General features: G+C 42.6%; 2 protein-coding genes across 9 annotated transcripts in view; one reads left to right on the top strand and one right to left on the bottom strand.

Moving 5' to 3' along the window:
- Positions 1-23,567, top strand: part of Traf3 (TNF receptor associated factor 3) — a 108,418-nt gene that overhangs the window by 17,567 nt on the left and 67,284 nt on the right. For 6 of the 8 annotated variants that reach the window (XM_041633132.1, XM_041633134.1, XM_041633126.1 and 3 more), the window contains exon 2: positions 22,921-23,062. The exons of 1 other annotated variant lie outside the window; for it this stretch is intronic. The gene's annotated coding sequence lies outside the window, so the exon portion shown is untranslated. Of the gene's footprint in view, positions 1-21,202; positions 21,353-22,920; positions 23,063-23,567 lie in introns of those variants that run through there. One more of the 8 variants, XM_041633128.1, reaches the window with a different exon arrangement.
- Positions 19,706-20,191, bottom strand: LOC121434312 (40S ribosomal protein S10-like). The gene has a single exon (XM_041633135.1). It carries the CDS (start codon positions 20,180-20,182, stop codon positions 19,706-19,708), a length of 477 nt encoding a protein of 158 aa, XP_041489069.1. The 5' UTR covers positions 20,183-20,191.

Genomic DNA, 23,567 nt, shown 5'->3' with positions numbered 1-23,567 from the left:
GGGCTGTTGCCATGGATAGATCTGGCCATGTGGTTCACAGGCCTTTGTGACTAGTTTGGGGGGAAGAATGTGTAAGAGTTTGGAGTTGTGTGCTAGAAAAACCCTGGGGTACTATAACCAGGGCTTAATGGGCCATGCTGGTAAAACTGTGGAAGACCAAATGCTACTAGAAGGGCAGATGGTAAAGACTGCTTAGTAGGTTGTAGGAGAGCTAAGGATCTTACTGAGACCTGGGCTAGTGACCATTCTTGTTAGATTCGTGCCTACACTCCCCCCCACCCCAAAAAAATTCTGGCTACTATTTGTCCATGCTCTAAAAACTTGAGTGAGACTGAATTTAAATACAATAAGCTGTTTGGGGTAGGGATTTTGCTTGTTTGTTTTGTGTTTATTGAGCTGTCCTGGAGCTCACTATGTAGATCAGGCTGACCAAAGAGACTACCTCTACCTCCCTAGTGCTGGTGGTATTCAAGTCATTTGCTACCATACTCAGTTTGTGTAGGAAGGTTTAAAAGAGCATAACATCAAGGCTGACATGATTACTATTTACTACTCTTTCTCAGATATACAGTGAAGAAGAACAGAAATAATGTGTGTGGTTTGGTGAAAAACAAATAAGTTTAAAATTTCAGCAGAAATTTGGTGTGGAAGAAGCAGCTATACTTATTGAAAAGATAAAATACCATCGAATAATCCTCAGGATATGCAGAGACAGTAGAGGAGCCATACCCTGAGAGTAGACCCCCATCATCAGAGGACTCTTATCAGTGGAAATGCAAATTCATTTGTAAGAGACACCAATTGCTAAAGCCAAGGAAGGGATTTTCTGCTTGAAAACAGACCCTTAGGGAATTGTTCTCCTAGGTTCAGCCCTCAAGGCATAAAGAAACCAGTATAGCTGTGAAAAAGGGAGCTAAACTATATCTTCAGCTGGCAGCAGGACTTGGCATTTTTGATCATGTGGTTTTCAGGTATGAAAAATGCAAGAATTATGAAGTAATGAAGGCAGCTTATACCAAAGTTCCAGAAAGCTGCTGAAGCCAAGCAGTGTCTGGTAGGGTTGGATTCCCTACAGTGAGGCCCAAAGAGGCCAAGGTAGGAAGCTGTGATGGTAAAGCCTAAACTGCACCTGAAGCAGGTCCTCTAGAGAGGCTGTGTGTGCGACAGGTGGCACAACTGAAAATTCAGTGCTGTTCAAACCCATGGGGGCCCAGATGATGCCACTAAGAGTCCCATTCTAGACTGGGAGCCTCAGGATTTGATGTTTTCCTTGTGGGATATTGATCGTGTTTTGACCTGATGCCTCACTGCTTTTTCCCCAGTCCTCCATTTTGATATGGGAAATGTTTATTTTGTGCCATTGTATATTGGAATTATCTACTTTTTTTAAAACTTTTTTTTTTTTTATGGAGTCATAGGTAAGAGATTGTCTGGAGTCTCAGAATAGACTTGAGCAATTGTGGATTGTTAAAAAACTATGGGAACTTTTAGAGAAGAAGAGATGGACCAAATATATTTTTATTATGAGATTAAAAACAAACTTTAGGAGCTAAAGGAGGAATGTTTGATTTAATGTGATATATAATTTGGGGGTCGAGTTAAAGAGACATGGAATTGTGATGCTCAGCCTGACAGGATTTAAGTCACCTAGGGAACAGACCTGGGTGTGTCTGTGAAGGAGGTTCTGGAGGTTAGCTGAGGAGGGAACACCCACTCTGTGTGTGTGACACCTTCCCATGGTAGAGTTTTGGATTAAGTTTTTAAACATGTACACGTATATGCGCGCACACACACATACACACACACATGAGGAGAGAGCAAGTTGAGTACCAACATTTCTCTTTCAGTTTTCTGGCTGACTGCAACAGTGCACTTGACTTCTCATTCTCCTGTCCATGCCTTCCCTGACAGGTGGACTGCATCCTCAGATGTATGCTAGAATAAATTCTTCCTTCCTTTGCTTTTTGTCACAGGCCTTTGGTCTGACAAAGTTTTTAAACTTTGTTGCCCAGAGAAACCCTGTCTCGAAAACAAACAAAGCTATTTAAGGTTAAAATTGTATTTTTCAGTTCAGAGAGAGAAGGTAGGATATGCCCATCAAACATTTATAGTTCTGCGTGTGTTAAGCTGCTGAGTTTGGAATATTGTGCTTTGTGTAAAAGTTAGTAGAATGGAAACAGAACGCCCAGATCATAAGCTAAGCTATCAAGCTAATGCTTAGATCAGGCTAGGAAACCTGTTCAGACTACATGGGAAATTTTAACAAAAAGGCTTCATAGGAGGACTAGTGTAAGAGTGGAAACTGGGACAGAGTACACATAGAGGACAGAGGAATGAGCTGAGATTATGACTAATTTGGACTATTGAAAACAGAATTATGAATTAGGTGCGTCCTGCCACCCGGCTAGCTTTACACCCGAAATAATTACACGGAAACTGTATTCTTTTAAACACTGCCTGGCCCATTAGTTCCAGCCTCTTATTGGCTAGCTCTTACATATTGATCTAACCCATTTCTAATGTTCTGTGTAGCACCACGAGCTGGTTTACCAGGAAAGATCGTAACCTGCGTCTTTCTGGAGTGGGAGAATCATGGCAACTGACTCGGCTTCTTTCTCCCAGCATTCTGTTCTGTCTACTCCTCCTACCTAATTTTCTGTCCTATCATGCCAAGCAGTTTTCTTTATTAGTTAACCAATGAAAGCAACAGATAAGATACAAGACCCACCTCCATCAGATGGGTCTTAAATTACTTCACCTCTGGTATGTATGTGTTTATCTAATGTCTAAGCCATGTGTGATGACATATACTTGTAATCCCAGTACTTGGGAAGACAAGACACTAAAATAGCCAGACTGAGCAGTGTATCAAATCCCAAATCAACCTTGGCTATACAGTGAGATCCTGTCTCTAAACAAAAAAGTAAAATAAATAGCATTTAGCACAAGTGTTTAATTAGAAACTAATGACTAACTTGAGACTCGAAATGGAATATTCTTCCTGGGATTGATACTGAGAGTTGGAGCCAGTGGGTCCTGACTTGCTTATAGAATGCCTTTGAGTTGTCTCCCATTTCTCTTTGTATTTTCATATTTTTCAGTTAATTAATTACTAGCAGCAGAGTCTCTTGTATCCCAAGTTGGCCTTGCACTTGTGTAGCTGAGGATGACCTTGAATTTATAGTCCTTCTGCCTCTCCCTTTTGGGCACTGGGGATAGACATACATGCTACTATGTCTGGTTTTTGCAGTGCTGGAGATCGCTAAGTAAATATTCCTCCAACTGGACTACGTCTATAGCCCTGTCTTTTTTTTTTTTTTTTTTGGTTTTTCGAGACAGGGTTTCTCTGTAGCTTTGGAGCCTGTCCTGGAACTCCCTTTGTAGACCAGGCTGGCCTCAAACTCACAGAGATCCCCCTGCCTCTGCCTCCCGAGTGCTGGGATTAAAGGCGTGCGCCACCACCGCCCGGCTCAGCCCTGTCATTTTCTTTGTGAACATTTGATGATGGCTACATATAATATAAAAATATGCATCAATATAACTCTTGCCTTTGGGCAGGTGACCACATGAGGTTCACTGAATAGCTGATTGAAAATTCAGAAATAATAGTATTTATTTGTACCTGTCTTCATACAGGTTCAACCTTCACTGATTTAATTTTTTTAGTTGTTTTTATTGAGCTATATATTTTTCTCCACTCCTCCCCTTCTTTCCTCCCTATTTATTTTCCTTATAGAGCCCTGGACTCTTCAGTTCTCTGGAGAATCCTTCAGATTCTTTACTCTGCAGTTGACCTAGGCTAGGGAAATAATTGGGACATTTCTATTGCATTGAAAATGATTATACTTGTCTTCCAAATTGGCCATTGTGGGAGCCTCCCAGTGACAGAGGAGAGTAAACAAACATGTGACCTATGCCCTTTTAGAGGACCAAGAATACAGCATTCTGAAGTAGCTTGTTCTTAATCCTGGGTTCTATGGACTCTATTATTTAAACTCATGTGAGTTTTACTTTCTTGTGTAAATGTGTTGTTTGTTGTTTTTTTTTTTTTTTTACTGTTACAAATATCTGAAATCTTTCTGTGCACTGAAAATGACCTTTTAGGACAGGAAAATGTATGACATAGCTCTGTGCCCACCAAACAGTCTTCACTTTTAAATCAAGCACCAGGAAGGATTTGGGACTTCCTTGAGCACAGAAATTGACACTTCTCTAATCTCTTACTTGTCTTCACTTTTCCTTGGCCCTTAGGGGCATATTTACTCTACATGCCTATGTAGTGCCTTTCGTTTAAATAATTTGATAATTGGTCTCATCAAAAATTTCAGTCATGCTGGGTGGGAATGGTGCATTCCTTTAATCCCAACACTTGGAAGGCAGCAGCCTGGTCTACTGAGGGAGTTCCAGGACAGCCAGGGATACACAGAGAAACCTTGTCTCAAAAAACAAAAATAAATCAATAAAATTTCAGTCTTGTAACCACTATCCCTAGCCCCATTAAGGGGAACGTGGAAAGTCAAGAGACTCACTGACATTAGTGTGATGGCTCTTAGATAGTTTGGGGAAAGTTAAAACCTTAAAAAATGGTAAACTGATGTGAACATCTGAGATATTACTAATTTTTTAAAGCAATTTCAGGTGTGCAGAAGACACTGGCTTCTCTGCACTAAGTGTTGTTCATGGAAATGATAGCAGGGAGAAGAAAGTACTGTATGAGGCTCATGTTCTTGGTCTGTGGGTTCTGGGGCACTGAAGCTCTTCAAGGAGAATCCACACTAACTTCAGACAAGTTCCCCTTGAGGGTGTTGCTGAGGCTCAGGGTGTAACCACTTGAGACTTGTACTGATTCTTCTACCTGGTTAGCCAGCCTGGCACAGTAGTACCAGAGAGACCTGTCAGCTCTGTGGTTCCACCCAGTGCTACCTGTGGAGAGAATGGTCTTCAGAGCCTTGTTTTCCAGTGTGTTGTCAGTCTCAAAAGGCTGTGCTCAGCCTGGCCATTGGGTTTATTTGAGGATTTTCCTCCTGTAGCAGAGAAAATACCAGGTAATGTGTTTCTTCTCACAGCTCTTACCTCAGACTTGCTCTGGCTTCAGAAGCATTAGTATGATGTTATGGCCCACTGTCTCACTAGGATGGGTCTCTGTCTGTGTACTTTCACCTTTATCAGTGACTGTACTTCAGTTGGTTTATTTAGTTGTTTTATTAACATATTGTGGGCTGCTCAAGAATTCTCTTAAGTAATGGAGGCTGGCTTTGAACTCATGATCCATCTGTCTCCACCTTCCAAGTACTCATCTAGTTGTTGTTTTTCTTTTTTCTTTTTTTTTTTAAAGATTTATTTATTATGTATACAGTATTCTCAGTATTCTGTCTGCACGTATGCCTGCAGGCCAGAAGAGGGCACCAGATCTTATTACAGATGGTTGTGAGCCACCATGTGGTTGCTGGAAATTGAACTCAGGACCTTTGGAAGAGCAGGCAGTGCTCTTAACCACTGAGCCACCTCTCCAGCCCAGTTGTTGTTTATCAAGACAGGGTTTCTCTGTGTAGCCCTGGCTGTTCTAGACCTCTCTGTAGACCAGGTTGGCCTTGAACTCACAGAAATCCACCTGTCCCCTGGGTGCAGGGATCAAAGGTGTGTACCACCATAGCCCTGCTCATTTAATTGTTTTTTTTTAAATATTTATTTATTTATTTATTATGTATATAATATTCTGTCTGTGTGTATGCCTGCAGGCCAGAAGAGGGCACCAGACCTCATTACAGATGGTTGTGAGCCACCATGTGGTTGCTGGAAATTGAACTCAGGACCTTTGGAAGAGCAGGCAATGCTCTTAACCACTGAGCCATCTCTCCAGCCCAATCATTTGTTTTTAAGGGACACTTAAATTTTAAGTGAATTGATCCCAGTTCTCATAATTTAAATTATATAAAAGATCACTTGGGGGTTGGGGAATGTACCTCAGTTGGTATGTTTGACTAGTATGACAAAACCCTGGGTTTTATTCCCAGCACTGCATATATGGAATATATTGAATGTAGTGTCACAGACCCATAATTCCAGCACTCGGGAGATGGAAGCAGGAGGATAAGAAGTTTAAAGTCATCCTTAGCTACTTAGCAAGTTTGAGGCTGGTCAGGACTGTGTGAGACCCTGTCTCAAATTAAAAGAAAAAGATGGTCTACAGCAATCATTCTCATTCAGAGGTGGGGGATTAATCTCAAGTTCCAGAAGATGGTTGATAGTATTTGAGAACTTCCTGTATTAGGATATGTTCCTAACAGCTAGTAAGAGGCTAAGGATACTTACCCTTAATCCATGTTTGGCCCTACCACTGGATTTGTATGGTCTGAAGTATTTTTTGTGCCAGTGTGAGAAATCTTGTTCTAGAAATGGTTCAAAGACATTCTTTCTTGCTTCTGTTAAATGTGTGACTCAGGACTAATGTGTGTGGTTGTTTGATTTGAGACAGGGGCTCACTGTGTAGCCCCGGCTGGTCAAGAACTCCCTATATAAACCAGTCTGGCTTGGAACTCATAAAGATAGGCCTGCCTCTGCCTCTCGAGTGCTGGCATTAAAGGTATAGGCCACCATGCTTGGCCCAGGTTTAATGTTTTTGTAAGAAATTTGATCTTCAGTCATTAAGTGATTAAAGCATTAAAAATATTTTTAATATAGCAGGACTGAAGTGAGAATGTGTGTTAAAACTGGTGGGGACGAGGAGGAGAAATGGTTAAGAACTCATACTACTCTTTTTTTTCTTTTTTCTTTTTTTTGGTTTTTCGAGACAGGGTTTCTCTGTAGCTTCAGTGCCCGTCCTGGAACTAGCTCTTGTAGACCAGGCTGGCCTCAAACTCCCAGAGATCTGCCTGCCTCTGCCTCCTGAGTGCTGGGATTAAAGGCGTGCGCCACCACCGCCCAGCTTCATACTACTCCTGTAGGAGAACCAAGTTCAGTTCTCAGCATCCATGTTGAGTGCTCACAACTGCCTCTTAACTCAGCTCCAGGAGATCCAACTCCTGGCCTCCACAGGCACCTGTGTACATACCTATAGGCAGATACACCTATATTTAATAAAACTAAATTTTTGTGTTGTTTCTCAAGACAAGTTTCTCTGTGTAGCCTAACTATCCTGGAATTCATGCTGTAGACGAGGCAGGCCTCGAACTCACAGAGATTCACCTACTACTGCCTCTTGCGTGCTGGAATTAAAGACATGAGTCACCACTACCTGGCTCTAAAATAAATCTTAAAAAAATTAAATTGGCAGAGGGAACTGAGAGGTTAGAGTGCCTGGGATAGAAGCCCAGTCTTTTTTATTAAATTCACCTGGATATTCTCTTCATAAGGTTCTGTAATATACAGCAAAACTTAGGTTAGCAGAATGGGAATTTTTGAGTAGGTACTATTAGAAATATAATAAATTTCCAGCTGTGGTTCCAAGTTCCCTAAATGTATGTGTTCAGTTTGTACCCCTCTTGAGTTTTCTCACTTAACTGTGTGTTTATTGGACTATTACTGGAGTCCTGGGTATGTACTGTGCACCACCCTAGAGCAGCATGTTCAGAAAGCCATGTGGGCAGCTAGCATGTTGTTATGAAGGACAGAAAGCCCACCAGCTCACTCTAGAAGAGTAGAGGGAGGGTTGGAAGGGTTGTGACAAATTGAATGGAACATTCTACACAGTTGATCTGAGAGGAGTCAGCTAACTAGGATCTGTAGGGGAAAGAAATGATTTTTGCTGTTGTTTTTATTTTATTTTTTGCATATGGGTCTTTTGCTTGCTTGTGTGTCTGTGCACCACATACATGCAGTGCTTTCAGAAGCAAGAAGAGGATATCAGATTCCTTGGGGCTGAAGTTACAGACAGTGGTCAACAGCAATGTGTACTGGGTATTGAATCTAGACCTCTGGAAGAGCAGCCAGTGCTGTTAACCACCGAGCCATCTATCTAGCTCCAAGAAGGAATTGTTTTACTCACAAGCTCCAGATGAAGTGATCAGGCCAACTGAGAACAGGATCCCTGGGATTCCTGCCTCCTTCCTGTCCACTACCAGCTAAGCCAGAAGACTGGGGCTCCTTACTGACCCCTCTTCTTCCCTAGTGCTGTTCTTAATCCTGCTGTTCTCACCCATGTAGTCCCTCAGTCCAAATGAGCCCTTTTGTCATGCTGGTGCTCTCAACTTTTCTCAGCTCCAGTCCCACTGCTTTATCTGCATGTAGTGTATCCCTTCTGCCCAGAACACCGTTTCTATATTCTTGGATGCCTACCTGCCCCACCCTTGGCTTCCCCCTTCCGGTGGTGGATCTGCTCCTGCACTCAGGCCTGTCTTCCCCTCGGACTCTTCCCCCACCCCCAGTTCTGTATCCCCGGCTGTTGGCATTTTCAGACACAGAACCACTTACCTGTGCCTCCTTTCACTAGAGGAGGGACGATTCACAGGGACCCACCCTCCTTCCCGCAGAGCTGGCTGGGACTTTTGCATAGGGGATTTTTGTGTCATCTATTTTTTCCTCACCCTTTGGGAGTATGAAAAGAACTGAGGCTTAAGTGATGAGGGGTGGGGACAGTGATTGCACCTCCTGGGAGTTCTCTGATCCCTACAGCTGGCCTGTAGTTCTCCCTGTTTTCAGAAGGGGAGTTGTATGATATTAGAAGCCTTTGAAGTTGTCTTTCTCATTATCAACAAGGAAGTGGAAAACTCAAGACACTCTATTGCCATAATTACTCCAGCATGCAAATTGCTATGGCAACAGAGTTGAAGTAGTGCACTTACGTGCTCTGCTGATCCTTAAGTTGTATCTAAAATGCTCGGTCTCATTGTGTTAGAGATGGAAAGTGCAGTCCTGGTGTCTGTGCTTGAAGTAGTGTGTGTGTTTGGCTTGGCGGTTTGGATGGGCAGGATGTGGAGAAAGGCATAAGGAGTCACTCTGGATTCAGCTTTGTCCCTTATTTTTGACAGGCTGTGTTGTAGCATTCTAAAATTTCGAAAGGAGAAGCACAAGATAGTCAGGTGACACAAGAATCCTGAGGGGCTTCAGAGAGAAGAAACTGAGACATTTAAGATGATTGGTGGGTGGCAGACATTTCCAAATTGATCTAGGCAGGTCTTGAGTGGACACACATTTTATTAAAAAGAGCAGGAGATACTGATTTCCTACTGGGGAAATACATACTCTGTGTGTAATGGCTGGTTGCTTTTTCTAGAGATATTCTAGTCCTTGTCTAAATCTTTTTTTTTTTCTTTCAACAAGGTCTCTTGTATCCTAGGTTCCTCTGCCCATATAGATGAAGTTACTTTTGAATGCCTAATCCCATGCCTCCATTTTGCAAGTGTTAAGATTACAGGATGCTCTACCATACCCAATTTTGGTCCTAGGTTTCTTTTAGCTTTTGATACAATAGACTTTTTAATTTGTTTATTTTATTTTTTTGGTGGTCCTAGTTTCTGAATTTCAGGCCTCATGAATGCTAAGCAAGCACTCTACCACTGACCTATGACTACAGCCTTTATTCCCCTCCCCCCTTTTTTCTTTTTTTGGTTTTTTTGAGAATGGGTTTCTCTGTGTAATAGTCATGGCTGTCCTAGAACTCACTTTGTAGACCAGGCTGGCCTCAAACTCACAGAGATCCGCCTGCATCTGCCTCCCAAGTGCTGGGATTAAAGGCGTGCGCCACTACTGCCCAGCCATCCTTTATTTTCTAAATACTTATGTATCATCTAGAAACTCAGTGTATATACCAAGTAAGGATGATTTTATGGTTCAATTTTTTAAAAAAGACTCATTTGATATTTCTTTATTTTTATTTTGTATACAGTATTCTGCCTGTATGTCTGCCTACAGGCCAGAAGAGGGCACCAGATCTTTTTATGGATGGTTGTGAGCCACCATGTGGTTGCTGGAAATTGAACTCAGTACCTCTGGAAGAGCAGTCAGTGCTCTTAACTGCTGAGCCATCTCTCCTGGCCTATGATTTAGATTTTTTTAATTTATTATTTTATGTGTGTGTGTGTTTACCTACATGTATGTTTGTGTGATTGTGTGTGTGTGTTTGCCTACATGTATGTTTGTGTATGTGGGATTCCCCTCTGTATGCTGTGAATACCATTGGTTAGTAAAGAAACTGTCTTAGGCCTGTGCAGAGCAGAATAGAGGTAGGTGGGGAAAACTAAACTGAGTGCTGGGAGAAAGATGGTAGAGTCAAAGAGAAGCCATGTAGCCCTGCCGTAGACGCTGGAACTTTACCTAGTAAGCCACAGTCTTGTGGCGATACACAGATTAATAGAAATAAGTTAAATTAATATGTAAGAGTCAATAAGAAGCTAGAGTTAATGGGTCAAGCCGTGATTTGGTTAATACAGTTTCTGTGTGGTTATTTCAGGGCTGAGCAGCCAGAAACAAACAAGCGGCCCTCCTACTACATTTGTGTACCATGTACATGCCTGGTACCTATGGAGACCAGAAGAGAGTGTCCAGTTTCCTGGAACTAGAGTTACTGCCAGCTGTAAGCCACCATGTGGGTATTAGGCATCAAATCTCGGTTCCCAAGTGAAAGTTTTTTTTCCTTTAAATTTTATTTTATGTGCACAGGTGGTTTGCCTACATTTGTTTGTGTACCATTCACAGGCTTTGTGCCTGTGGAGGCCAAAGGAGGAGTTACACACAGTTGTGAGCTACCATGTGGGTGCTAGGAATCGAACCTGGGTCCTCTGGAAGAACATCCAGTTGTTTTAACTGCTGAACCATCTCCAGCCCCTGAAGATTGTTTTTAAGTTTTTATAATAAAATCTCTGACAGCACAGAATTTTTGCCTTTTTATTATAAAATAATTTTTATTTGTTTAGAAAGATAGTCTGTCTGTCTCCAGGACAAGGAAGTGGAGGTCAGAGGATAACCATTGGTATTTATTTTTTCCTTCCACCATGTATGTGTAGTAATATTTTGTTTGTAATCTAACAAATAAAGCTTATCTGAAGATCAGAGTGCAAAGCTGAGCCACTAGTTAACCATAGAGGCCAGGCAGTAATGGCACCAGCACTTGGAAGACAGAGGCAGATGGGTCTCTGTAAATTCAAGGCCACCATGGACTACACAAGATTGAATCAGTATAAAGAGAAACAGCCAGGTGGTAGTGACTCACACCGTGAATCTCAGCACCAAAGAGGTGGAGATGGGAAGTGATATGGATGGGCACAAAGAGGAATATAAGGTGGGAGGAGACAAGAGCTCAGATGCAGTCTAGAGATGCAGTTGGAGGATTCAATCTGAGCATGCACAGTCTGAGATTCCTAAAGACAGCATTCAGCCTGAAGATTCATAGAGACAGGATCACCTCTTCAGTCTGAGCATTGGTAGAGGTAAGAACTGCTCTCCTTCTCTGATCTTTCAGTATTAACCCCTATATCTGACTCTGGATTTTTATTATTAAGACTAGTTAGAATTCATGCAACATTTATGTTTCTGGAATCTAAGATGGTCAGGCTTAGCAACAAATACCTCTCACTGCTCTTAAAGACTGAATTTTGGGGCTGGAGAGATGGCTCAGCAGCTAAAAGTATTGGCAACTCTTTCAGAGGTCCTGAGTTCAATTCCCAGCACCCACGTGGTGGCTCACAACCATGTATAGTGGGATATGATGCCCTCTTCTGTCATGCAGGTGTGTATGCAGATAAAGTACCATATACATAAGATAAATCTTAAACAATTATTTTAGCTGGGTGTTGTGGCACATGCCTTTAATCCCAGCATTTAGAAGGCAGAAACAGGTGGATCTTTGTGAGTTTGAGGTCAGCCTAGGACAGCTAGGGCTGTTACAAAGAGAAACCCTATCTCAAAAGACAAAACAAAAAAATCCCAAAAAACCATGAAGACATTTCTGACGGAAAGTCTTTGATTAGTTCACAGGTTTGTGTGGCTGAAGTCAAACTTCAGAGGTTCATGCCTCTGACTCCAGGCTGTTTTTGTATGCTCAAGAAGCACCTTAGATCTGTTTATTTAAACAAAAACAAGTTCTTTAGCTGCTTGGGATAAAAAATACTTAATAAGAATTTAACGTCCAGCATACTCTGTTTTAAAAGGATCATTTTGAAGATTCATGGACCAAGAACTTCAATTGTATTAGTTGGATAGAAATAAAGTTTTCCTGTCCCAAAAAGCATGAAGTCTTGTAGGCAAGGGTGGGGCATTGCAGTGTGAGCTGTTAAAGAAGCAGAACAGAAAGTGTGGTAGAGCATTAGGAATTGATGATGACAAGGCAGATACGGCACAGGATGGACATTTGCGCCTGATGTAAGAGTAATGTATCTAAAAGAGTTGGCAAACCCCAGGTTTAATAATGTTCATGTTTTGTTTTTTCCCCAAGACAGGGTTTCTCTGTGTAATAGCTCTGACTGTCCTGAAACTCAATTTGTAGACCAGGCTGGCCTCAAATTTACAGAAACTGTCTCCCTCTGCCTTCTGAGTTCTAGAATTAAAGGCATGCATCACCACTGTCCCTTGTTTTTTTTTTTTTTTTTTTTTTTTTTTTTTTTTTTTTTTTTACTTCAGGGCAGCCATGTTAGTGGTTTTGTCACAGTGGGATGCTGCGGTGGAGATGCCTTGGTGGAGAGGTGGGCCAGCTGTCCAACACAGGCAGTGTCCTTGACAGTGCTTTGTGGTTTGAGGGAGGAGTTAAGCGTAATCTGGAGCTACAAACCACAAATAGCTTTTGAATTGAAAGTGAACAGTTCAGTTTGTTCTGAGACATGTTCTCCTTCACTTGTCAGCTACATGTTCAAAGGGATTGCACTGCTTACCAGGCACTGACTCTGGGGCTGGATGTTTGATGGGTCTACAGCTGCAGTTTTGGGTTGACTTTGTTTACGCTGTAAGGTCTACGGCAGCGTCTTGAGGTTCTTGAGAGATCCTAGAAAAAGATGGAAATATTCTTGCCAAAGCCAGTATCAGTTTCAGCCATTTATGTTCTGTGTGTAGAATTTTCACAGTGGTAGACACCTGAGTGTGCACGTGTTCTTTCAGAGGAGGAAAAGGTTCTGTGATTCGAGGAGATAGTGTGTTTGTTAGTGACAGCCCAGTTCCTAAGGACAGAGCCTTTGCAGTTGCTTATTTCAAGTTTCTCCCTGGAGAAATATCCCCACTTTCTGTAGCTGCCTTTGAATAACCTTGAGCTGGGTCTTTATGCAGTCCTGTGACAACTGTCAGGACAGACTTCATAAAACACAGAAGATAAAAATAAATAAAGCTCTCAAAAATCAAAAAAGATATTAACTATAAAATCTTACCGAGTTAGGGGGTTATTTCAGTATGCCCAATAGAAGATAATTTCTTTCTTTCTTTTTTTTATTTTATTTTTCGAGACAGGGATTCTCTGTGTAATAGCCCTAACTGGAACTCCTGGAACTTGCTTTGTAGACCAGGTTGGCCTCCAACTCAACAGAGATCTGCCTACATCTGCCTCCCAAATTCTGGGATTAAAGGTGTGCACTACCACTGCCCCGCTGAAGATGTAAAATTATGTGATCATTAGGCCAGTGGGATAGATGGCTCAGCAAGTAAAGGTGCTTTCTGAGCAAGCCTGGTGACCTAAGTTTGGTTCCTTTACCCATGTAAAGATAGAAGGAAAAAACTGACTCCGCAAAGTTGTCCTTTGACCGTCATGCATTTTTGTACATACACATGTACATACACAAATAATAATAATAATAAGTAAAAATATGTTGTGATGGCTTAGAATAAAATGGCCCCTAAAGGGAGTAGGTGTGGTCTTGTTGGAGGAAGTGTGTCACTGTGGAGGTGGCCTTTGAGGACTTATATATGCTCAAGCCACACCTAGTGAGGCAAACTACTTGCGTACAGGTCAAGATATAGGACTCTTAGCTCCTTCTCCAGCACCATGTCTGTCTGCATGCCATCAATGTCGCACCGTGATAATATTGGACTAAACCTCTGAAAATGTAAGCCACCTCAATTGAATGTTGTTCTTTTATAAGAGTTGACATGGTCAAGGTGTGTCACAGCAATTGAAACCCTAACTAAGACATATGTTCTTATCATTTCTGTTGAACAGAAATTTTTCCTTTTTTTTTAAAACTAGAATGTTTCCTCCTCCCATGCTTAGAAAGTGCTGTACCAATGAGCTATATAGCAGCCCCTCAGAGGTAGTTTATTTGAATTATTGATATTATTTTCTTTTTAGTATTTTTGAGGTTATTGTACAATTATATAATTTACTCCTTCTCCTTCCTCTCTCCAAGTCCTCCCACATACCTCTTCTTCCCTCCGTCTTTCTTTCCCTCCCTCCCTCCCTCCCTCCCTCTCTCCCTTCCTTCCTTCTTTCCTCTCTCTTTTCATTTTTCTCCCCAAAACAGGGTCTCACTGTGTAGTTCTGGACCTCCGTGTAGACCAGACTAGCCCCAAACTCATAAATATTGCCTGCCTCCTGAGTGCGGGATTAAAGGAATTTACCCCCTGTCTAGCCCTTTTCTTTCGAATTCAAGGCCCCTCTCTCTTTATTTATTACAGATGTGTATATGTGTGTGCATATTTTCCTAAGTTAAGTATAAACTGCTCAGTATGTATAATGTTACTTATATGTATATATGTTCAGGCCTGACCATTTGGTATTGGATAATCAATTGCTGTGCTTTTCTCCGTAAAGACCACTTCTGCTCTCAGCATTTCTTTCTTGCCTGTAGTTCTTTGTCTAGGGTTGAGGCCAGAGGTATTTCTTAATATGTGGTTGGTTATGTAATGGTTGTGTCATGGTTTCTTGACTCAGTTCTGTATTGTTGGACATATAGGTTGTTTCCAGTTTTCTGTACTTAATATAATGCTGTGGTCTTCTGTACTCCTGTGACTGCTGCTGAGACACTGCATAAACATGTTTGTGAGGTCTGTGCTATGTAGACTCCTTCTGTTGAGAAGTTGTGTTTTCATTTTAATAAAAGACCAGTGTTAAAATAAGGCTCTGCATAGAATCTTTAAGCATATATTGAGTCTCCATGAGGAATCAAGTTCTGTTCTTGGTTGGGAACAATTTGGTAAGTCCAAATTCTGGTCTTCTTGAAGTTGATTTTTTTAGTGAATGAAGGAATGGTCACCAAACAGTAAATTAGTTAATACTAAAGAGCGGCATTAGCAAAGAAAAGAAAGCAGGATCTCGATTAGGCTGCAGGCAGAGGCTTGCTCTCTTAGTACATTTGCCAAGTCTTTCTGAGTGGATAGTATTTGAGTATGGACTGAAAGAGTTGAGGGCAAGGGAGCCATGAGAAAGACCTGAAAGCAGAATGTTTCAGGCAGAGGAGCAGAGAGAGTGTACTTGGTTTGGTGTCTGTTTGGTTCTTGGTTCTGAGGATGGAGGTGTGTGAGAAAGGGGTACATTTTTGATCTGAGTGATTGTATGGTACTGTTTATCAGAGCAGGGATGGCTGGAGGCAGATGGGAGGGAAGGGGACCCTGGGTTCAGTGTTTGACCTGCTAAATGCGAGTTGCCTTTTAGTGCTTAGTTGGAGATACTGGTATGGTCATGGGATATGGGAGAATTGGGGTTCACTGCCACCAGCCTGTACCCTGGAATGGGTGGAGCAAGAGGGAGAGGAGGACGACCAAGGACCCAGCACCAGAGTGGTGTGTGGCTTTGCCTCTGGAATACAAAGAGCAAGTACAGCCAGTGGGAGAGAAGAGCATCTTCCATTGCCTCTGTTTCCAAGAGTGTAAGAATGTCAACGGGAGGGATTTGAGGGGTATATTTCAGTTCACTGTAAACTGTCTGTGACTTTTTAATAAGAAAAACGTAAGAATTAGTATCAGTTGAGTTGCCTCAAAGTGCTTGCCCTCAGGGTTTTGTCTCCTGTGCCTTGGGGGTGCTTTGATGAAAAAGTTGTTGTGTTATTAAACCTCACCCTAGTGAGTGTTTAACCTTAAAGAGTTTGAGATTCACTTACCCATTTTGTTATCCCTAATAGAGCTTTTGCAGCTGCTCCAAATATCCCTGCAGTTGTGCATCTTAATAGTTGTTTGGCACGCTACTTTATTCTGCATTGGGGAAGGTCTGCATGGCATGCTGCAGTGGCCTTTAGAGATTCCCATACCCCTCCCAGGTAATGATGTGGAGGGAGTGGGTCCTGCCTAGGTTCCCTAGGGACAATGTCAGGAGCTCTTTGCCCCTGTGTTTTTGTTCCTTTTGTGTTTTGTTTCTGGTTTTGGAGACAGGGTTTTTCTGTGTGGCCCTGGCTGTCCTGGAACTCACATTTTTTAGACCAGACTGACCTTGAACTCAAGAGATCCTTACCTCCATATCATGGTGATCAAAGGCATGCTCTACCACCCAGCTCTGTGCTTTCACTCTTAATAGAGATGCTGCTGCTCATAATTCTGGCAGGGTGCTTGGGTGAGCCAAGTACAGGGCTCTTAGCTACAGTTTATAATAGTTAATTGTCAGCTGTGATTAAAAGTTGTTGGCTTAGCTTGTTTTTTTCTTTTTCTTTCTGCACAGTTAACATGAGTGCTTTCTCCTTCCTCACTGGGAAGGAGTACAGTGACTGGACTTCCACAGCAACTCTGTCCTCTTCCTTTTGAAAATAACATGACAAAGAATGGGGGTGTGTGTGTCTGTAACTAGTCCTTATATGCATAGCTAGATCTGTCACTAGCCTATGACTGATAATCTCTCCCCAGGCCATGAATATCACCATCCTATACCTTGCTTCAACTTTTAAAACTATGTATAGAATGCTTCTGGAGTGTCTCTCTTAACACAATATTCTTGAGATTCCTTCATGACCATGTTCATAGTAATGCGCATTGGCAGTTCTTTTTTTTTTTTTTTAAAGATTTATTTATTATGTACACAGTGTTCAGCCTCCATGCCTGAAGGCCAGAAGAGGGCGCCAGATCTCATTACAGATGGTTGAGAGCCACCATGTGGTTGCTGGTAATTGAACTCAGGACCTCCAGAAGAGCAGTCAGTGCTCTTAACCACTGAGCCATCTCTCCAGCCCCCAGGCAGTTCTAGTCTTAGAAATAAGTATCCTAAAATTTGGAAATTTCAAGTTTCTGAAAGAAAAAAATTAGTGAATGTAGCCCATATTTTAGAATATCCTAGATAGTATCTCGTCATTGAACACAGAATTTAAAAAGTAGTTTGCATTGCAGAGTTTTCCTTTATTGTACATTCTGACTTTTAAGTAATGATGCCAGAATATGGAGGTATTCCTTTGACTTTATGGTTACTTGCAAACAGGGTTAGGTGGGAATGCTGTCATCATTCCAAGGTCTCTCATATATTTAAACTAAGTTAGACTTGCAAAGATGACTGAGTTTTACAGTTGTATTTTGTAACCATTGAGCCCAACATTTTGAGACAGTTTGTCCTTTCAAGGGCCTTTCATATACATTGTTGACTGAGAGTTACATCATCTCCATAGGGTTGATAGTGTGTGTCTCATTTCTTTCCTGGTCAAGGAACCTGGGATTTAGCACAGGAGCAGTTGCTTGAGAAGAGTCACACTAGAGTGGTGAGGGGCCTTTCTGGTCTGCCTACAGTGTAGACCAGAGGAGCGAGTGCTGATCTCTGAACAAGGGTCATGCCGCATCAGAGTTAAAGTAAAGGTGCACTGCTTGAATGTTGGCACACTCAGAAAGTTATTCCTCAGTTGTAGTCCTCTGTAAAGTAGAGGTAGTAGGAAGCCACCACCACAGACCCGTGCAACCCAGGCATATCCACACTGAACTTCCCTATTCTAAGCTTTCCAGTGGTGAAACTTAAGGTGGAATGAAGGACCACAAGATGGGTGCCTCTTATTTACCAGCACTAGCACTGCGGACAGGTTATGTTCTCTGCCAGCCTCTTTCCATCCCCATGTATTGTATACTGATTAGTTGTTGGCTCACCTGTGGAGGTGTCCCCAGGAGGCTTATATCAAGAGTTTGATATAAGACACTGGCCTGTCCCTGCAGTACTTTGCTGGGAAATCCCATTCAAGTTGGAGCCCAGGGCCTGGCTTCATTGGGCTGCGTTGAACTGGCCAGTTCAGTGGAAAAATTGAACTGCTGTGCTACAGTTGTCTGTAGCTGGTGGGATTAGGACAACTACAGAGCATAAACCTTGATCCCTGACTTGAAAGGTAAAGCTCTACTGGGACTTCAGTGGGGAGCACCCAGAGTGGCACCTAAATTTGCCCAACAGCATGTGATGAAAGCTCCTGTGAGGGTTTAACTACTCCAGTGAGTCTCTAAAGCACAGTGATGACAAAAAGACATTTCCTCCTGCTGTCTCTCTGCTCATTTCCTATGTGTTGTGAGATTTTCCAGATCAGTCAGGAATTCACTAGTGAGTCAAATCAATAGTCATGCATCCCAAAGGATGGAGGATATGTGTGCAGAATGTGCCCGTGATTGAAGAGTGAGAGCATCATAGAGTGCTTACATCAGGACAGCTACCACAGACTGTGGCTGTGGTCCCAGGCAGGACTACAGTCCTATAGCAGCCCATTGTTGACCAGATACGCTATGAGATGGGGCTGTGTCCATTTATTCATGTCTTGCTTGGAATGAGACAGGGCAGGAAGGTTGGAAAATGTTCTTGCTAGACATTGGTGGCACACACCTTTAATCCCAGCACTCAGGAGGCAGATCTCCTGTGTGAGTTCAAGGCCAACTTGGTCTACAGAATGAGATCCAGGGCTACACAGAAATTCTGTCTCAAAAAACAAAAAACAAACAAGTAAATAAAAAGTTCTTAAAAGTTCTCCGAAAGGCCAGCATCCTCTTTTCCTAGTTAGTATCAATGAGCCCTGTGCATGTCCGTAAAAGCAGGAAATGGCTGATTAGCAAATGACCCGGGGTCTGGGTTTCAGTCCTGGCTCCCATTTAGACTATAATTAGGGCTTTTGTGCCTCAGTTTCCCTATATATCAGGTGAAAATGATACTAGAAGCTACCTCACAGAGAACAATTGAGTTTTGTGAGTGACAGTTTATCATTATAGTGGCTATAGGCCATCCAGTGAGACTGCAGCCGTGAGATTGATGGTGTGTCTTCTGTGAATGGCAACCACAACTTCATATAGTACACATAGAACTGTATGCCACAAGCACAGTGTGGAAACCCTGGGGATAACAGGAGAAAGGGGCCTTGGGAAAGGAGTTTCTGAAGTTGGGCCTGTGGTTAAAGCACAGTTAGGTAGATATGAGAGGTGAAGAGGGGGTGTTTTCATGATGCCTTCAGGAATGTGTGGGAGTGATCAGCAGAGCTTCAGTTTGTTTATTCATTCACCTAGTTTTTGATTTACTGCCTGTTCATACTGGACTACAGATTCACAATAGAACAAAGTACATCTGAGAAGAAGCCACTGTGCACATGAATCCCTTCTGGTCTGTTACCAGAGTCAACAGAAGCCAGCTGTTAAGCTGGCTGAGGGCACTAGAGTAGGACTACATGGCACAGAGCTGCCTGCTAGGTTCACATTTTGGCCCTGCCACTTGATCCTCATGAGTCTTGGGCAAGTGTATGCCTCAGATACAAGAAACTCTGATACTTTGTCAACTGTGGATGCACAGAGCTGCTCAGGGGTGCTGCTGTGAGTGTAGAGGGGTCAGGCCCTAACGTTAGAGTGGAGCTCACAAACTCTTACTGAGGACCTGTTTTCCTTTTTTTTTTTTTCACTTTTCTTTAAAGTTTATTCCAAATAACAGTCTTCAAGCTCACTGTGGTGGCTGACCACGTCCACGACCAAAGCCTCCTCTAAACGGGAACTCGGTGGCTTTCTTGTCAGCACCAGGGGGCATAGCACTCCTTCTGTAGGTGTCTCTGTCCACCTCCCCTCTTGTGAATCTTGCCAGGCGCTCACCCTCTGGCCCTTTGGGCCGAGGCCTGCCAGTTTGGGGATGGCTGCGGCGCAGGGTGGCAGGCACGATCTCCGGAGGTAGGTGGAGATAATCGCGGAGATACTGGATGCCCTCATTCGTAAGGTACCAATAGAAGTGTCTCCAGGCAAACTGCTCCTTCACATAGCCTCGAGACTTCAGAGACTGCATGGCCTTCATGACATGAAGGTTGGGCACGTTCTTGTCTGCCAGCTCGGGGTGTTTGGGCATATGGACATCCTTCTTGGCAACCATCACTCCTTCCTTAAAAAGGAGCTCATAGATGGCAATCCGGTTCTTCTTGGGCATCAACATCGCGGCGGCTGCAAGGTCCGGGACGGAGGCTGGAAAGGAGAGGACCTGTTTTCCTACACAGCTGTCTGGAGTATGCATTCTCTCATCTTTCCTCCTTCATCCATCCTACGTTCCTTCCTTATAGGACCTTGTCCTGATCCCTCTTTGATCCCCAGAATAGCTCTTGTTCTCCCTGCAGTGTGCTGGCTCTGACCATACCACTGTTCTCACACTTGGAATGACTTGTTCCTCAGTTACATTCTCACTGAATGGTTTGTAACCACCATAATGTTAAACTGTCATTCACATTCCCTTTTCATATAATACATAGTGTTCACCGAATGAATCCATGAATAAACAGATTTATTAATGCAGTGTAAAAGCCATTTAAGAAACTGCTACCATTAAAGTCTCTTTCTAAATTTGATTGCATGGTCAGTGGTTTAGTATTTCAGGTCCTCTGACCACATGGTGGTTTTTACCAATCTGGGAAGGTAGCTGGGTGTCCAGGTAGAAGCTGCTTGTTTTTTAAAGCTGTGGCTCGTTCTCAGAGCTTCTCAGCAGGAGCATGGAAGCTGACAGTCTTGGTGGCAGATGTGCAGAGTCCTCACAGGCAGCAGGAACATTAAAGACTGTGTGTCACTATGCACGTTTCATTCATTTCAGCACTGTTATCTGGCTCAATCAGCTGTCCCAGCCATACCCTAGAATAAAGCACAAACCAGGCAGCCTTTAGGAAACAGGTTGAAAACCCAGAAATACGTCTAGAAGTTTGTAACATTTTTTTAAGATCCTTAAAAAAATCTTTGTGGCTCCAAAGGTAGCTCCCTCTGCCGAGAAATCTGTCTCCAGCGCCTTTGCTTCTGAGGTTGGTAGCTTTCAGAAAGACTGCAATGCAGCGGTTAGCAAAGCCCTGTTAATATGGAAGCCACCCGCTTCCCTTCACACTGCTGCCTGCTGCCTCTGAGCTGAAGGAGGAGATGGTGGGTCTAATATGCCTCAGGACCCTCGGTTCTGTGATTAGATGCAGGCAATTTTGTGAGTGCCTTGGCTAGTACAGGCTTGTCCTGCAGCAGCTCTTAGTTTCTGGTGCAGTGGGCTTCCCTCAGATGTGAAACTGAAGATGCCTTTGCAGTTTGTGCCTGATATTTTGGTTTTCATCTATGAGTTCAGATGGTGGGTTATACAAAGGTAAGGGACTTTAAAAAGCATGCATTTGTATATTTTAAGTATTTATGAATATCCAAAATCAAAGTAAATTATGATTTGAATAGCTCTCCACTGAATCTAAGAAATAAAACTTTGTATCTTGTTAATGACAGTTCTGACATTTGAAGAATTGTCTTATTTATTGTGAAGTAATATCCTCTAATGAATTACTCGGGGTGTTCTTTGAAAAGGGTTTGCTTTTCCTTTGACTTTCTAATAAACAAGCTTGAATCTTAGACATACGGATTATAACATATTTGTTTTTTTTTAAACAATGAAAATTTCATTGATCTGGCATAAAATACTTCATTTTTTCTGAGCAGAGGATATATCATCAGCCATATGATGATAGATGATGAAGTCCGGTTCCCTGAGTTCTTATTTTTTCTTATATGAGCATTTTCTCAAGTGCTTATGCAGAGGATGAGCTGGGTACTACCGTCAGCTGGTTCTCTTTGTTTATCTAAGAGGGAGGCTAAATCCAAACTCAGATTGGTTTTGCTATAAATCGGTGACCCAAAAATGCATTGAATGCTTCATGGTTGTTAATTTTATATGTCCAACACCAAGAAATATAATGTCAGGGTTACCATGGCAACCGCATGGTGTTCTGAAAAGCTTGTGAATGGGCTCTGAACCTCCTGGCATTTTAACTGAGATTTTCCAGCTGAGAACCTGCATACATGATCAGTGTAAATAAATTCAGCTCTCTATGGAAAGCACATCCTTTCTCTGTGCTTACCAGAGTTGGCTACCCTGCTCAGCTCTTTCTCTGGTGACATCTACCTTGTCTCTTTGTTTCTGGTCACAGATTATGGTTGAAAGACTGTTTTTATCCTCAGGTTGGAGAGCCATCTCACCACAATCAGCCAGTGGGCCATGTAGAATGGGGCTGAAAATGCCTGGTAATCCCCATCCTGAACTGTACTTGTAACTTCATGTCCTGATGTGGTGTGGTGTCTTGGCAGATCTTTCTGTCTATGTGAAGAACTTCTTTCCAAAAGTTTCCAGGTTCCAGAGTCTGACTTCCTCTTAGATTGGAAGTTGTGGTGGTTGGTTTGGGGAAAGGGGCCCAGTGATCAATCTTGTGAAAATTTTAAAGGAAGACCCATGGCTTCATTATCAAAGGATTGCTGGCAGCATTTATAGCTAGTTCATTCCTCAAGCTGAGCGTGGTGGCACACACCTTTAATCACAGCATTCAGGAAGCAGAGGCAGGCAGCTCTCTGTGAATTCGAGGCCAGCCTGATCTATACAGTAAGTTCCAAGCCAGCCATAGCTACAAAGAACTCTCAGACAGCAAAAAGGCAGTCTTCCATATACATTTAAAGCACATTGCAGGCTTTTTGGAGACAGGGTCTTGCTTTAAAGCCCCAGTGTGCTTGAACTTATTACCTATACCTGTCTGGTCTAGAACTCAGAATTATATGGTGTAACTTTTAATTTGAAGGTAGGTTATTCTTTGAGTTACCCATTAGTGGATGTATTGCTGTGACTTACCTATGGACCTCATTTAGGAACTTTGTCTAATTCTATCCCTTTATTTTCAGATGAAGAAATTGAGGCCCAAAGAAGTACTCCACTTGGTTGGGATCCCAGAATAGATCAGAACCAGGTCCACTATCAGAAACCTGCTCCTGGCTCCTGACTCCTGGCTGTCTGATCCCCTGAGTTTCATTTCTGACAGACAAGGTTTGCTATAAGTTAATATACTTTTTCTTTTGTTTTCCTTTTGTCAGAAAATGGGTCTTTTATAATTTCAGGTCTCTAACTTAGAGCTTTTAATTAAAAAATTAAATTTCCACGTTTCTTTTTTTTCTTGCATCTTTTATGAGCTTCTCTTTGGTGTACAGATAATGATACGTTCATGGGAAGGACATGGCGGCTGCCCTGCATACCACCTGCTGTGATGGGAGCTGTGAGGATCTGGGGAGATGGCTCAGTTGGTACAGTTGGTACAGTGCTTACCATGCAGGCATGAGGACCTGAGTTTGAATCCCCATGCCCTAAGTGCCAGGGCTTGTGGGGAGAAGGGAGAGGTAGAGACCAGGAGAGTCCCCAGAGCTTGCTGGTTAGTGAGTATACCAAATCAGCAAGCTCCAGGTTTAGTAAGAGACTTAGTGTTAAAATTTGGGGTAGAGAATGTCAGGTGTTGGTGGCACACGCCTTTGATCCCAGCACTTGGCAGAGGCAGGAA

Source organism: Microtus oregoni, unplaced genomic scaffold (assembly GCF_018167655.1).
Source record: "Microtus oregoni isolate MIOR12 unplaced genomic scaffold, Mior012 000043F_ref0000047, whole genome shotgun sequence".
Lineage (NCBI taxonomy): Eukaryota > Metazoa > Chordata > Mammalia > Rodentia > Cricetidae > Microtus > Microtus oregoni.
This window is presented reverse-complemented; position numbering and strand designations above follow the sequence as displayed.